General features: G+C 43.7%; 1 protein-coding gene across 4 annotated transcripts in view; it reads right to left on the bottom strand.

Moving 5' to 3' along the window:
• CNNM1 (cyclin and CBS domain divalent metal cation transport mediator 1) overlaps nucleotides 1-13772 on the bottom strand; it is a 73170-nt gene that overhangs the window by 12254 nt on the left and 47144 nt on the right. For 3 of the 4 annotated variants that reach the window (XR_015155165.1, XM_086377181.1, XM_086377182.1), the window contains one exon: nucleotides 7294-7457. Coding sequence is in view for 3 of the 4 variants with exons in the window: in XM_086377181.1 (XP_086233307.1) it covers nucleotides 7294-7457 (164 nt within the window). In the remaining variant the exon portion in view is untranslated. Of the gene's footprint in view, nucleotides 1-7293; nucleotides 7458-13772 lie in introns of those variants that run through there. The other variant, XM_086377185.1, reaches the window with a different exon arrangement.

Below are 13772 nucleotides of genomic sequence, written 5' to 3'. Positions count from 1 at the left end.
AAGATCCCCTGGAGAAGGAAATGGCAACCCACTCCAGTACTCTTGCCTGGAAAATCCCATGGACAGAGGAGCTTGGTAGGCTACAGTCCATGGGGTCGCAAAGAGTTGGACATGACTGAGCAATTTCCCTCACTCACTCATTCATCCTAACACATTCCATTTTGAGGAATAGCTAAATCCATCTCCTAAAAGTGCTCTCTAAGCTGTGCACTCCCAGAGATCTTTCAGAAAACTCTGGGCTTATCACAGTTGCTCATTACACATGACACCTCAAAATTTCCTTCACTTTTCTCTCCAAAGCCTCATATGGATTTTCTCGACTTATGATACAAATGGTGTATGGACTGGATGTTTGTGTTCCTCCAAAACTCATACGCTGAAATTCTAACTTCGAAGGTGATGACATTAGGAGGTAGAGCCTTGGAGGTAGTTAGGTCATGAGCAGGGAGCCCTTATAAGAAGGAAGCCTGCTTCCTCTGTCTCTCCCTCTCCCTGCTCCTTCCCACCATATGAGGATACACAGAGAAGACAGCCATTTTCAAACCATGAACTGGACTCTCACCAGATACCACCTGGATTGACCAGCACCTTGAACTTGGAGATCCAGCTTCCAAGAACTTCGAGAAATAAATGTTGGTGGTCTTAGTCACCCAGTCTATGGTAATTGTTATAATAGCTAAAATAGACTAAGACAAGTGGAAAGACATGAGAAACGAACTGAACAAAAATTCCCAATGCACTTAAAACAGAATCCAGACCCTGTGCTCTGGCCTAAAGATGCCAGGTAACACTGCTACCCACACTCTATTCCCAACTCAGATCAGCCTCTGTCTGCACATAACATGCCAGGCCAAATATCCTCGGACCACCAAACTCTTTCCTGGCTCTGTCATTTCTGTCTTGAACATTCTCTCCACAGCCCCTTCCAGGTCCCAACAAAAAATGTCCTTTTCTCAGCCTGCTCTAATAACCATTTCTAAAGCAGCCTCCTCGATAAGTCGCAGCATTGGCGCTCGCCCAACACTTCATCACCTGAGCTGCTCGGACCTGGGAAGAGCACAAAACGCAGGCCCAACTGAGTCTGCGCCTCTGAGGACTACCTGAGTGCCTGAACCTGAGCGGCTTGGACCTGGGAGGTGCATGCAACCCAGGGCCAGCCTCGGATTGTTCCCGGCGGAACAATCTAGAGCCTGAGCAGTGTGGGCAGGGAGGCTACACGCGCCGTGAGCGGGGGCAGACCCAGTGTGGCTGAGGCACTGCGAGCGCACGCCAGTGTCATTTGTTTGCAGCATCCCTCCCTCCCTCCCCACAGCGCGACTGAACAAAGAGAAGAAATACAGCTCCACCCACCAGAACACCGACACAAGCTTCCCTAACCAGGAAACCTTGACAAGCCACCTCTACATACCCACACACAGCGAGGAAACGCCACAATAAAGAGAACTCCACAAACTGCCAGAATACAGAAAGGACTCCCAAACTCAGCAATTTAAACAAGATGAAGAGACAGAGGAATACCCAGCAGATAAAGGAACAGGATAAATGCCCACTAAACCAAACAAAAGAGGAAGAGATAGGGAATCTACCTGATAAAGAATTCCAAATAATGATAGTGCAATTGATCCAAAATCTTGAAATTAAAATGGAATCACAGATAAATAGCCTGGAGACAAGGATTGAGAAGACGCAAGAAAGGTTTAACAAGGACCTAGAAGAAATAAAAAAGAGTCAATATATAATGAATAATGCAATAAATGAAATTAAAAACACTCTGGAGGCAACAAATAGTAGAATAACAGAGGCAGAAGATAGGATTAGTGAATTAGAAGATAGAATGGTAGAAATAAATGAATCAGAGAGAATAAAAGAAAAACGAATTAAAAGAAATGAGGACAATCTCAGAGACCTCCAGGACAATATTAAACGCTACAACATTCGAATCATAGGGGTTCCAGAAGAAGAAGACAAAAAGAAAGACCATGAGAAAATACTTGAGGAGATAATAGTTGAAAACTTCCCTAAAATGGGGAAGGAAATAATCACCCAAGTCCAAGAAACCCAGAGAGTCCCAAACAGGATAAACCCAAGGAGAAACACCCCAAGACACATATTAATCAAATTAACAAAGATCAAACACCAAGAACAAATATTAAAAGCAGCAAGGGAAAAACAACAAATAACACACCAGGGAATTCCCATAAGGATAACAGCTGATCTTTCAATAGAAACTCTTCAAGCCAGGAGGGAATGGCAAGACATACTTAAAATGATGAAAGAAAATAACCTACAGCCCAGATTATTGTACCCAGCAAGGATCTCATTCAAGTATGAAGGAGAAATCAAAAGCTTTTCAGACAAGCAAAAGCTGAGAGAATTCTGCACCACCAAACCAGCTCTCCAACAAATACTAAAGGATATTCTCTAGACAGGAAACACAAAAATGGTGTATAAACTCGAACCCAAAACAATAAAGTAAATGGCAACGGGATCATACTTATCAGTAATTACCTTAAACGTAAATGGGTTGAATGCCCCAACCAAAAGACAAAGACTGGCTGAATGGATACAAAAACAAGACCCCTACATATGTTGTCTACAAGAGACCCACCTCAAAACAGGGGACACATACAGACTGAAAGTGAAGGGCTGGAAAAAGATTTTCCATGCAAATTGGGACCAAAAGAAAGCAGGAGTCACAATACTCGTATCAGATAAATTAGACTTTAAAACAAAGGCTGTGAAAAGAGACAAAGAAGGTCACTACATAATGATCAAAGGATCAATCCAAGAAGAAGATATAACAATTATAAATATATATCCACCCAACATGGGAGCACCACAGTATGTAAGACAAATCCTAATAAGTAATATCATAAAAAACAAAGAAAGGCTGTAAAAGTGTTCCAGATTAAAAGAGACTTTATCAACATGACAATGAAATGCAATATCTGATCCTGGACTAGATCTTGTACTAGAAGGAAAAAGTGCTAAAAAGGACACTGAGGGTCAGTTAACAGTATTAAAATACAGACAGTAGATTTAATAAAAGTATTTTATCCAAAAAAATAAATAAATAAATAAAAAATAAAGCTCCTATAAAAAAAAAAAAGAGAAAAAAAAAAAAAAAAAAGAAAATAACCTACAGCCCAGATTATTGTACCCAGCAAGGATCTCATTCAAGTATGAAGGAGAAATCAAAAGCTTTTCAGACAAGCAAAAGCTGAGAGAATTCTGCACCACCAAACCAGCTCTCCAACAAATACTAAAGGATATTCTCTAGACAGGAAACACAAAAATGGTGTATAAACTCGAACCCAAAACAATAAAGTAAATGGCAACGGGATCATACTTATCAGTAATTACCTTAAACGTAAATGGGTTGAATGCCCCAACCAAAAGACAAAGACTGGCTGAATGGATACAAAAACAAGACCCCTACATATGTTGTCTACAAGAGACCCACCTCAAAACAGGGGACACATACAGACTGAAAGTGAAGGGCTGGAAAAAGATTTTCCATGCAAATAGGGACTAAAAGAAAGCAGGAGTCACAATACTCGTATCAGATAAATTAGACTCTAAAACAAAGGCTGTGAAAAGAGACAAAGAAGGTCACTACATAATGATCAAAGGATAAATCCAAGAAGAAGATATAACAATTATAAATATATATGCACCCAACATGGGAGCACCGCAGTATGTAAGACAAATGCTAACAAGTATGAAAGGAGAAATTAACAATAACACAATAATAGTGGGAGACTTTAATACCCCACTCACACCTATGGATAGATCAACTAAACAGAAAATTAGCAAGGAAAAAAAAAAGAGGTGTGTAAGGCAACTGGAAATTTAAACATCACTGGATATTTGATGATATTAAGAATTTATTCTTAAAAAAAAAAAAAAGAAACCAATATTCATTGCAATACTATTTACAATAGCCAAGAAATGAAAGCATGAATAAAGAAGATGTGGTACATGTATACCATGAAATATTACTGAACATTAAAAGGAGTGAAATAATGCCATTTGCAGCGACATGGATAGACCTAGAGATGATCATACTAAGTGAACAAAGTCAGAGAAAGACAAATACATATGATATCACATATGTGAAATCTTAAAAAATGATATAAATGAACTTATTTACAAAACGGACAGACCCAAAGACATAGAAAACAAACTTATGGTTCCCAAAGAGGAAAGAGGGAGAGGGATAAATTAGGGATATTAGATTAATAGATACACTCCTATATATAAATCAGAAAAGCAACAAAGTCCTACTGTATAGCACAGGGAACTCTACTCAGTATTCTGTAATAACCTATAAGGGAAAGAATCTGAAAATAATATGTGTAACTGAATCATTTTGGTGTATACCTGAAACTAAAGAACACTGTGAATCAATTATATTAAAAAAAAAAAAAAAACTACAAAGATCCAAGAGAAGTGCAAAACTCAATTGTTTTTTATCATATGTCATATTAATTTTACTCCATTACAGTTTACCATATAGTTTCACATATGTTAAGCAATTGCTTTCAACAGCTTACATAGAAGACAGCATTTATCCCTGCATCTCAGAGGAGGAAACAAAGTCAGAGAAGTGAACTCCTAATATTTATCCAAATAAATGTTAGTGGAATGGAAATTAGAGGACCTTCTAGTTCTTAAAAAAATGTGTTTCCATTTCACAACAAATCTTTTTTTACAAAAGGTTTGGAATGGTGGTGGGGAGGGAGTTCAGTATATTGCAGAATATCAGAATTTGGAAAGGCAGAATGGAGAGACATTTAAAAATTGAAAGAAGTGATTTTAAGATGAATAAAATTGCTATTAAGGCAGTTTAGCAAATCTATCATGCAGATAAAAAAAAAAAATAAATAAAGCAGCCTCCTTGCCAACTCTGCCCAGGCACTGTTTATCCCATGATCTGATTTATTTCCTTCAGAGCCTTCATCACTCTCCTAAATAACCTAGGTTACTGATGTGGTTACTTGTTTATCACCTTTCTCCTCCTATGAGCCTGGAAGCTCTAGAAAAGCAGGAACTTGCAGTCTTGTTGACCACAGTATCTTGTTGATGCCTAGACAGTGCTGAGCACGAGCAAGTAGTCAGTAGCTACCTGTTGAGCCACTGACTCATATCATGACATTCAATTTCTTTTCCCACAAACCATGTGCCCAGTACTACCAACCACTGAGTTAGCACAGCAGAATTTCTCTCCTCCCACTTTTTCTTACCTCATTTCTGAGGACGGTCTACAATTACAGGGCTTCAGGGCTGGAGGCAAAAGGGAGCAGAATCGTGGGCTGTGGTTTTCTGAGGTTCAACCTCATTGTCACGATAGACTAGTTAAAGTGTCCACAATCATACATACCATGCATACTGTTGGATTAGTTACTAAAGCACTTTCCCCTGGCTCCATCAGCTCTGATTTCCCCGAACTCTCTCAAAGCCCAGTGACTTGAGGGCTTGGACTCTGGAGACAGAGAGACTTAATCTTGCAGCTTGCAGCTTGGTTCTGCCACTTCCCAGCTATGAGATGTTATACTCCTCAAACTCCCACGTGTATGTGTGCTGAGTCACTTCAGTTGTGTCTGACTCTTTGTGACCCCATGGACTGTAGCCTGCCTGGCTCCTCTATCTGCGGGATTTCCCAGGCAAGAATACTGAAGTGAGTTGCCATTTCTGTCTCCAGGGGATCGTCCTGATCCAGGGATCCAACCAGCATCTCTTACGTCTCCTGCATTGGCAGGTGAGTTCTTTACCACTAAGACCACCTGGGAAGCCCCCCACAAACTCCTACTTCATCTATAAAGTGGGGATGACAGAGTACCTACCTCTTAAGGTGGTTGTGGGACTAAGTGGATAATTCAGATCAAGGACTTAAAGTGCGTGGCACAGGGCACGCCACCAACAGTCATTACCCCAGCCCATTCCACAGGTACAGCCCCTCCTCTGGTAACTCTCCAGGGTTACTTTTATCAACGATGTGTATTTTAGTTCAGGGTGTCTACAGAGTCATGGAACACAGAAAGCCAGTCAGCACACACCACCCTCAAATTATCAGGGTGAGTGTTCTGAACAGAAGGAAAGGACCTTTTCCCACCTTTGTGATTCAGCACACCCTCATCCCCTGTAACCGGGACGACAGTCACCGAGTGAGCACGTTGGGTGTTCAGCTGGACTCAGGTAAATGGGTTCCCTTCTGATCTCAGGCCAAGTGTGTAATGATTTGTGGAAGGCTAGCAAACAAAACCAACAACATAAAACCTATCAAAGCAAGAGAAAGCAGGAAATCTTAGAATGTGTTTGTCTAATATTAAACTCAATGAGGGGTATGAAGAAACAGCTTTCCTTAATTACAAGGTGATAAGCATTGCTGCCTCTCTCATACTTGCAAAGTGATTCTCTTCAGATAGTTCAGGGACAGGGCAAGGTGGTATGATAATTACTACAAAGATTTTCAGCTCACAGACTGCATTGTGTTTTAGATTTCTAGATAATAATATGTGAAACCTGATACATATGTAAGATCATAGCTGGGATTCCCATGTGGCTCAGTGGTTAAGAATCTGCCTGCCAATGCAGTAGATGCAGGCAATGCAGGTTTAATCCCTGGGTCAGGAAGACCCCTGGAGGAGGAAATGGCAACCCACTCCAGTATTCTTGCCTGGGAATCCCCACAGAAAGAAGAGTCTGGTGGACTAGAGTCCGTGGGGTCACAAAGAGTCAAACACCACGGAGTACGCATGGAGGCACTGGGAAGCCACTATACAAGACTATATTGTTGTTGATTAGTCCCTAAGTTGTGACCAACTCTTTTGTGACCCTATGGACTGTAGCCTGCCAGGCTCCTCTGTCCATGGGATTTCCCAGACAAGAATACTGGAGTGGGTTGCCATTTCCTTTGCCAGGGATACGCTCCTATATGCTTGGTTTATTAATCCCCTGCAAATGTATCTTGAATAAACCACATCAACCTTGTGCCAATGATGGGGCAACTAAAGGAAACAGTCCTGCTGGCAACTTCTCTCAGGCAAGCTAATTCCCTATCTCTTCCTGCCTCAGTTTCTCCACATGAAAAATGGGGAGACAGTCATGAACAACCAGGGTTCAAATGAACAAAGGAACGATAATAGTGACAAATAATGAACAGAATAAAACTGACTGGGAAAAAAAAAACAACAACTGACTAAAACCAGGGCCTTTAGAAAGCCGAGGTATGGGGAACGGGGAATAGAAGGGTGCAGGGTTGGGGTGGGGGAGGGTCCTCTGCAGAGTTACCTTCACGAACTGCACGTCGCTGAGGATGTGGACCGAGTAGTCGGGTGTGTAGAGGTTGTTGCTGCTGCTGCACAGCTGGGTGTTGCTCCCCCCAAAGTCGCTGCGCTCACGGTTCGGAGACTCCGAGCGGTTCAACCCACTGCAGCGGGAAGGGGACCGGTTTACTGCAGACGAGAGAGGAGATGGGGGAAAGGCAAGGAGGGTGGGGTGGGGAGGCAGTGGTGGGAGGAGAAGGAGGGAGAGAGAGGAAGGGGTGTGGTTTACTGAGGTCCCGCAGGACATTTAGGTGATGGCAGCATGGGGCCCTCACCTCTCCCCGCAGAGCCCAGGAAGTGCCCTGCTGCTCCGTTTCTGAGTATCAAATTCAGACCTCGGGGCTCCACGTGGCTCAGGCTCCTTCCCTCCCCATGACCTCTACCAGCGAGGAGCTGGGTGGCCCACTGCCCTTCTTGGTTCAGGGGTAAGGAAGGGAAGGAGATGAGGACCCCATTGTGAATGTGGGTGGCGACCCCAGACCATGAGACCCTTTATTTACCAAAGTGAGTTATTTTATATAAACTCCATTCACAAACCTTCTTTTAGAAAGGCTGAAGCCTTAGGTTTGCCCTAAAAACCACCTGGCAAGCACAGATAACCAGCCCTCACTGTGGTGAAGCATTTCAGAGGGAATATCAGGCCTGCCTCCAGGCAGGGACCAGCAGAGGCCCACAAACCATATGGATAGATATTTAAATCACATCAATAAACTGTTAAAATATGCTCTACACTTCTCCTTGACAAATAACACCGTCTTGACAACCTAGTAGGCCAGGTCAGGCTCCTTAGAGTTTTGTGCCAGAAAATAGGCTGTAGGGGGAGACCCTGCCCTGCCCTAGGGCTTCCCGGCCTGGTCTCCTAGAGCTGTCTGGGTGGAAAATTCAGGATTCTTGTATCTGAAATATGGTCTAGAAGGAAAAACACAGCTCTGGGTGGTACATCCCTTTGGCTCCACGAACTACTCACCCCGCAGAGAGGAGGTGGAGCTGGGGAGGGCCAAAGTGGAGCCCCCTGCGGGATGGTTCTCAGGCAGGGCTTTCTTTAGGCTCACAGGCCAGAGGCTGGAACAATGCTCCAGGCCTTTGGTCAAAGGCCTCCTGAATATTCTGAGTCAGTCTCTCTTTCCATTTTCAAGAACAATTTCTTGGGAACATTCAATTATGACCGTATCACTTGGTTTCAAAATGGACTGGGAACTGCCCTCCCAGGATCAATAGAAGAGAGGTTCTAAGGTGACTTTAGCATTACCTCCACCACAGAATAACCCTGAGTGAGACTGCAAAGCCCTTTCCACCGCTCTGCATCCCTCTGACACCACTCTGCATTTCTTCCCAAGAAAGAGAAGTGGGAAGCTGTGCCCTCTCCTGACACAGTCAGTTCAGGGGTGCCAATGAAGAGCCTGATTGTTAAGAGATTAGGCTCCTTGGTTCCTTCAGGGAAGAACTTTAGGAATTTAATTCTGTTTCTTAAGATAATGCTGCCATCCATCAAAATGATTAGCATCTCTTTGGAGTGTCTTCCGGAGGTCTGCCGGTCTGATTAGCTGTCAAGCTGTTACTGTTGTGGAAAGATTAAAATGACAATATGTTGAATCATTTTCTCATTAGAGCCAGAATAATCACTGCCTTGATCAGAGTATAGAATTAAGGGTTCTACCTTCAGTGTTTCCCTTCTCAGTTAAGTGTCATCCGCATATACACTGTTACTTGAACCAGAAACCTGGGAGTCTCCTGCGACTCCTGCCAATCCATCAGCCCCACATCAGGTCTCTGTTTCGGCTCAAGTCCCAGTTACCGTCACTCTTGCCTAGACCACAGTCTGGTCTTCCCATTTATAATCTCATAATCTGTTCTCACCTCAGCTGTCAAAAGCACATTTTCAAAACACAAATCAGGGGACTTCCCTGGTGGTTCAGTGGTTAAGAATCTGCCTTGCAATGTAAAGGACACAGGTCAATTCCTGGTGGGGGACTAGGAACCAAGACCGCATGCCACAGCTAGAGAGTCCGTGCGCTGCAACGAAAGAGCTTGAGTGCCACAACTAAGACCTGATGCAGCCAAATAAATAAATATTAAAAAAAATACACAAGTCAACTTCCAGTTGAATCTAAGCCCCCATGACTTGACCCTAAGCACTAACCCCGCCACGGCTTGACCCCTGCTTTCCCATCTGATCTCCTCCTGGGGCTCCCTTCCCACCATGCTTGTTCTGCTCCAGCCTACTGGCCCCCTTGGGGATTCTCAATCATGTAAGCCTCCCCCACCTCAGTAGATGCCATTTCCCCTTCTCCCCTCCTGCTCATTTTACCCTCATGCCCCCTTTTCTCCCCTCATTTTACCCCCCAATCCCTGCACTCACTTTTCAGTCATTCAGTTCAGTCGCTCAGTCGTACCAACTCTTCGCGACCCCATGAATCGCAGCATGCCAGGCCTCCCTGTCCATCACCAACTCCTGGAGTTCACTCAGACTCATGTCCATCGAGTCAGTGATGCCATCCAGCCATCTCATCCTCTTGTCCCCTTCTCCTCCTGCCCCCAATCCCTCCCAGCATCAGAGTCTTTTCCAATGAGTCAACTCTTCGCATGAGGTGGCCAAAGTACTGGAGTTTCAGCTTTAGCATCATTCCTTCCAAAGAAATCCCAGGGCTGATCTCCTTCACAATGGACTGGTTGGATCTCCTTGCAGTCCAAGGGACTCTCAAGAGTCTTCTCCAACACCACAGTTCAAAAGCATCAATTCTTCGGCGCTCAGCTTTCTTCACAGTCCAACTCTCACATCCATACATGACTACTGGAAAAACCATAGCCTTGACTAGACGCACTTTTGTTGGCAAAGTAATGTCTCTGCTTTTGAATATGCTATCTAGGTTGGTCATAACTTTCCTTCCAAGGAGTAAGTGTCTTTTAATTTCATGGCTGCAGTCACCATCTGCAGTGATTTGGGAGCTCAAAAAAATAAAGTCTGACACTGTTTCCCCATCTAGTTCCCGTGAAGTGATGGGACCAGATGCCATGACCTTAGTTTTCTGAATGTTGAGCTTTAAGCCAACTTTTTCACTCTCCACTTTCACTTTCATCAAGAGGCTTTTTAGTTCCTCTTCACTTTCTGCCATAAGGGTAGTGTCCATCTGCATATCTGAGGTTATTGATATTTCTCCCAGCAATCTTGATTCCCTCTTGTGCTTCCTCCAGCCCAGCATTTCTCATGATGTACCCTGCATAGAAGTTAAATAAGCAGGGTGACAATATACAGCCTTGACGTACTCCTTTTCCTATTTGGAACCAGTCTGTTGTTTCATGTCCAGTTCTAACTGTTGCTTCCTGACCTGCATATAGGTTTCTCAAGAGGCAGGTCAGGTGGTCTGGTATTCCCATCTCTTTCAGAATTTTCCACAGTTTATTGTGATCCACACAGTCAAAGGCTTTGGCATAGTCAATAAAGCAGAAATAGATGTTTTTCTGGAACTCTCTTGCTTTTTCCACGATCCAGCAGATGTTGGCAATTTGATCCCTGGTTCCTCTGCCTTTTCTAAAACCAGCTTGAACATCTGGAAATTCATGGTTCATATATTGCTAAAGCCTGGCTTGGAGAATTTTGAGCATTCCTTTACTAGCGTGTGAGATGAATGCAATTGTGCAGTAGTTTGAGCATTCTTTGGCATTGCCTTTCTTTGGGATTGGAATGAAAACTGACCCTTTCCAGTCCTGTGGCCACTGCTGAGTTTTCCAAATTTGTTGGCATATTGAGTGCAGCACTTTCACAGCATCATCTTTCAGAATTTGAAATAGCTCAACTGGAATTCCATCACCTCCACTAGCTTTGTTCGTAGTGATGCTTTCTAAGGCCCACTTGACTTCACAGTCCAGGATGTCTGGCTCTAGGACAGTGATTACAGCATCGTGATTATCTGGGTTGTGAAGATCTTTTTTGTACAGTTCTTCTGTGTATTCTTGCCACCTCTTCTTAATATCTTCTGCTTCTGTTAGGTCCATACCATTTCTGTCCTTTATCGAGCCCATCTTTGCATGAAATGTTCCCTTGGTATCTCTGATTTTCTTGAAGAGATCTCTAGTCTTTCATATTCTGTTATTTTCCTCTTCTTCTCTAAGATCCGGTCTGGCCACCTTAAGAATATTCCCCCTATTTTCCTCTATCACTGTCCCCTGTTCATCCCTTTAAAGCACTTTTCACAAGTTTTAATTAATTACATGTTTGTATTTATTTGTAATGTCTGCTCAGTTCAATGCTAAATTCCATGAGGGCAGAGACCTTGTCTTTTCTGGTCATTGTTGTATATCTGGTATCTACCACAGTGCCTGGCCCAGAGTAGGTGCTCATTAAAGAAGGATGGAATGAACAATCAGCACCTAACAGTCCCTGAAGGAGTTTTTATTTAGAATCTAAATTTTGTTTTTAAAAAGGTTTCAGACCTTTTAGTCACTCTGGAATCAGAAAGCCTTTTCCAGCAACCTAAGTCATTCCTGGTAGACTGACTTCTTGAAGTAAGGGGTGGGCAGAAGGACACTCCAGGAATGCACTGCCACGGCCCCATAACTCGAGGAAGAGGCCTCAGGAAACATCAGAACCTTCTGTTTGTCTATTTAATAAGAGCGTGTGAAACCAGGAGGCCTGGAGTCCTACTTACCAGCCAGGTGACACTGGAGTGACCAGGGGCCGAGAGGGACAGTGATGGTGATGTGGAGAACAGAATAAAGCACCAATGTGACTGTGAAGAGCAGCAGTATTGGGCAGAAAAAGACGCATTTCACATTTGGTCCTGGTCCCTTGAAGTAAATGGACAAGGTCTGGCTTGCCCAGACCCACTGTGGCTGTTCTGAGGTGGTGGCTGACTAAGTCGTTTGGTAGTGTTTCCTCAGGTCTGGTTGTCTTGGAAAAGGGGGCAGGCAGCCCTGCAGGAGTGTGGCTTATTTGGTGCAAGAAGAGTCTGGAAAACCACACCTTGATCTGGTAGGTTTTGTCCTCAACTCAGTTTGGAACAAAGAGAGTGGGTGTGAGCAGGGGTTTGTGGCTTCAGTTACCCTGAGAGATAACCACTGCTCCTTGATAATCCTCCACTTTGCCTGGTGGGACCTGTGCCCCACAACCCCACATCTCTGTTCTACATTCTCATCCCTTATGTCATCATTCAAGACAGCTTCAGTGAGGCTGATAGGGAAATATATGGTGCCTACTAATCAACTTCCGCTTACTTACAAGCTATGACAAACCTAGACAGCGTATTAAAGAGCAGAGACATTACTTTGCTGAAAAATGTCTGTCTAGTCAAAGCTGTGGTTTTTCCAGTAGTCATGTATGGATGTGAGAGCTGGACCATAAAGAAGGCTGAGCACTGAAAAATTGATGCTTTTGAACTGTGGTGTTGGAGAAGACTTTTGAGAGTCCCGTGGACTGCAAGATCAAACCAGTCAATCCTAAAGGAAATCAGTCCTGAATATTCATTGGAAGGACTGACGCTGAAGCTGAAACTTCAATACTTTGGCCACCTGATGCCAAGAACTGACTCACTGGAAAAGACCCTGATGCTGAGCAAAGCTTGAAGGCAGGAGGAGAAGCGAACAACAGAGGATGAGATGGTTGGATGGCATCACCGACTCGATGGACATGAATTTGAGCAAGCTCTGGGAATTGGTGATGGACCGGGAAGGCTGGCATGCTGCAGTCCAAGGGGTTGCAAAGAGTTGGACATGACTGAGCGACTGAACTGAACAGAATTAACTTCTGCCTGAATCACTTCCACTTGCTGTTGAAAACAGGAAACAGTTTCACCCCTGTTTTTCCCAAAGCTCTCGTCTTCACTGGCACCCAGGGCAGGCATGTCACCCTGCTGTCACTCATAGGGCCCACAAGTCAAACACAAGCAACATCACTGTTGTGCTGGGAGGAAAAACATGTTTCTTGGTTTTTTAAGTAAAGACAATGCTATTGAAGGTTTATTCATAATATCCCAAAGGATTCTCTACAGCAAAAGATACAGCTGTCTTACAAAGGTTGGGTCTATAAAAGCCATCTTTAGAATGAAAAAGGAATCTTCATTTCATGACAAAGAAAGTCCCAGCTCATCTGACTGTTGTGCAAGATCAATGATTTTGTGTCCCAGAGCCTGACATTCCTCAATAGGTAGGACGCTGATGACTCGGCATTTTGGTAATTGTGCACATACACTCAGAAGTTTTTGAGCAAGGGAAATGGAAATGCTTTTAATAAAAAAAAAAAGAGAAGAAATCAGTAACAGACGAGTGTCCCAGCAGCATGGCAAACTAGTTCAAGTTGTATAATTCCCCTTGGCATTTTCTAAGAGCACAGAGGCGCAGCTTGGGGGAGTGAAGAGAGAAGAAAAATTCTAAGCACAGGGCAAAGAGGTCTAAGAGGCGACGGATTGGGCAGTGATGCATGAAACTGACCACAGGATCCCTCAATAGGGT

This window comes from Bos grunniens, chromosome 26 (assembly GCF_055505025.1).
Source record: "Bos grunniens cultivar Pamir isolate PY7600 chromosome 26, Bosgru_T2T1.0, whole genome shotgun sequence".
Lineage (NCBI taxonomy): Eukaryota > Metazoa > Chordata > Mammalia > Artiodactyla > Bovidae > Bos > Bos grunniens.
This window is presented reverse-complemented; position numbering and strand designations above follow the sequence as displayed.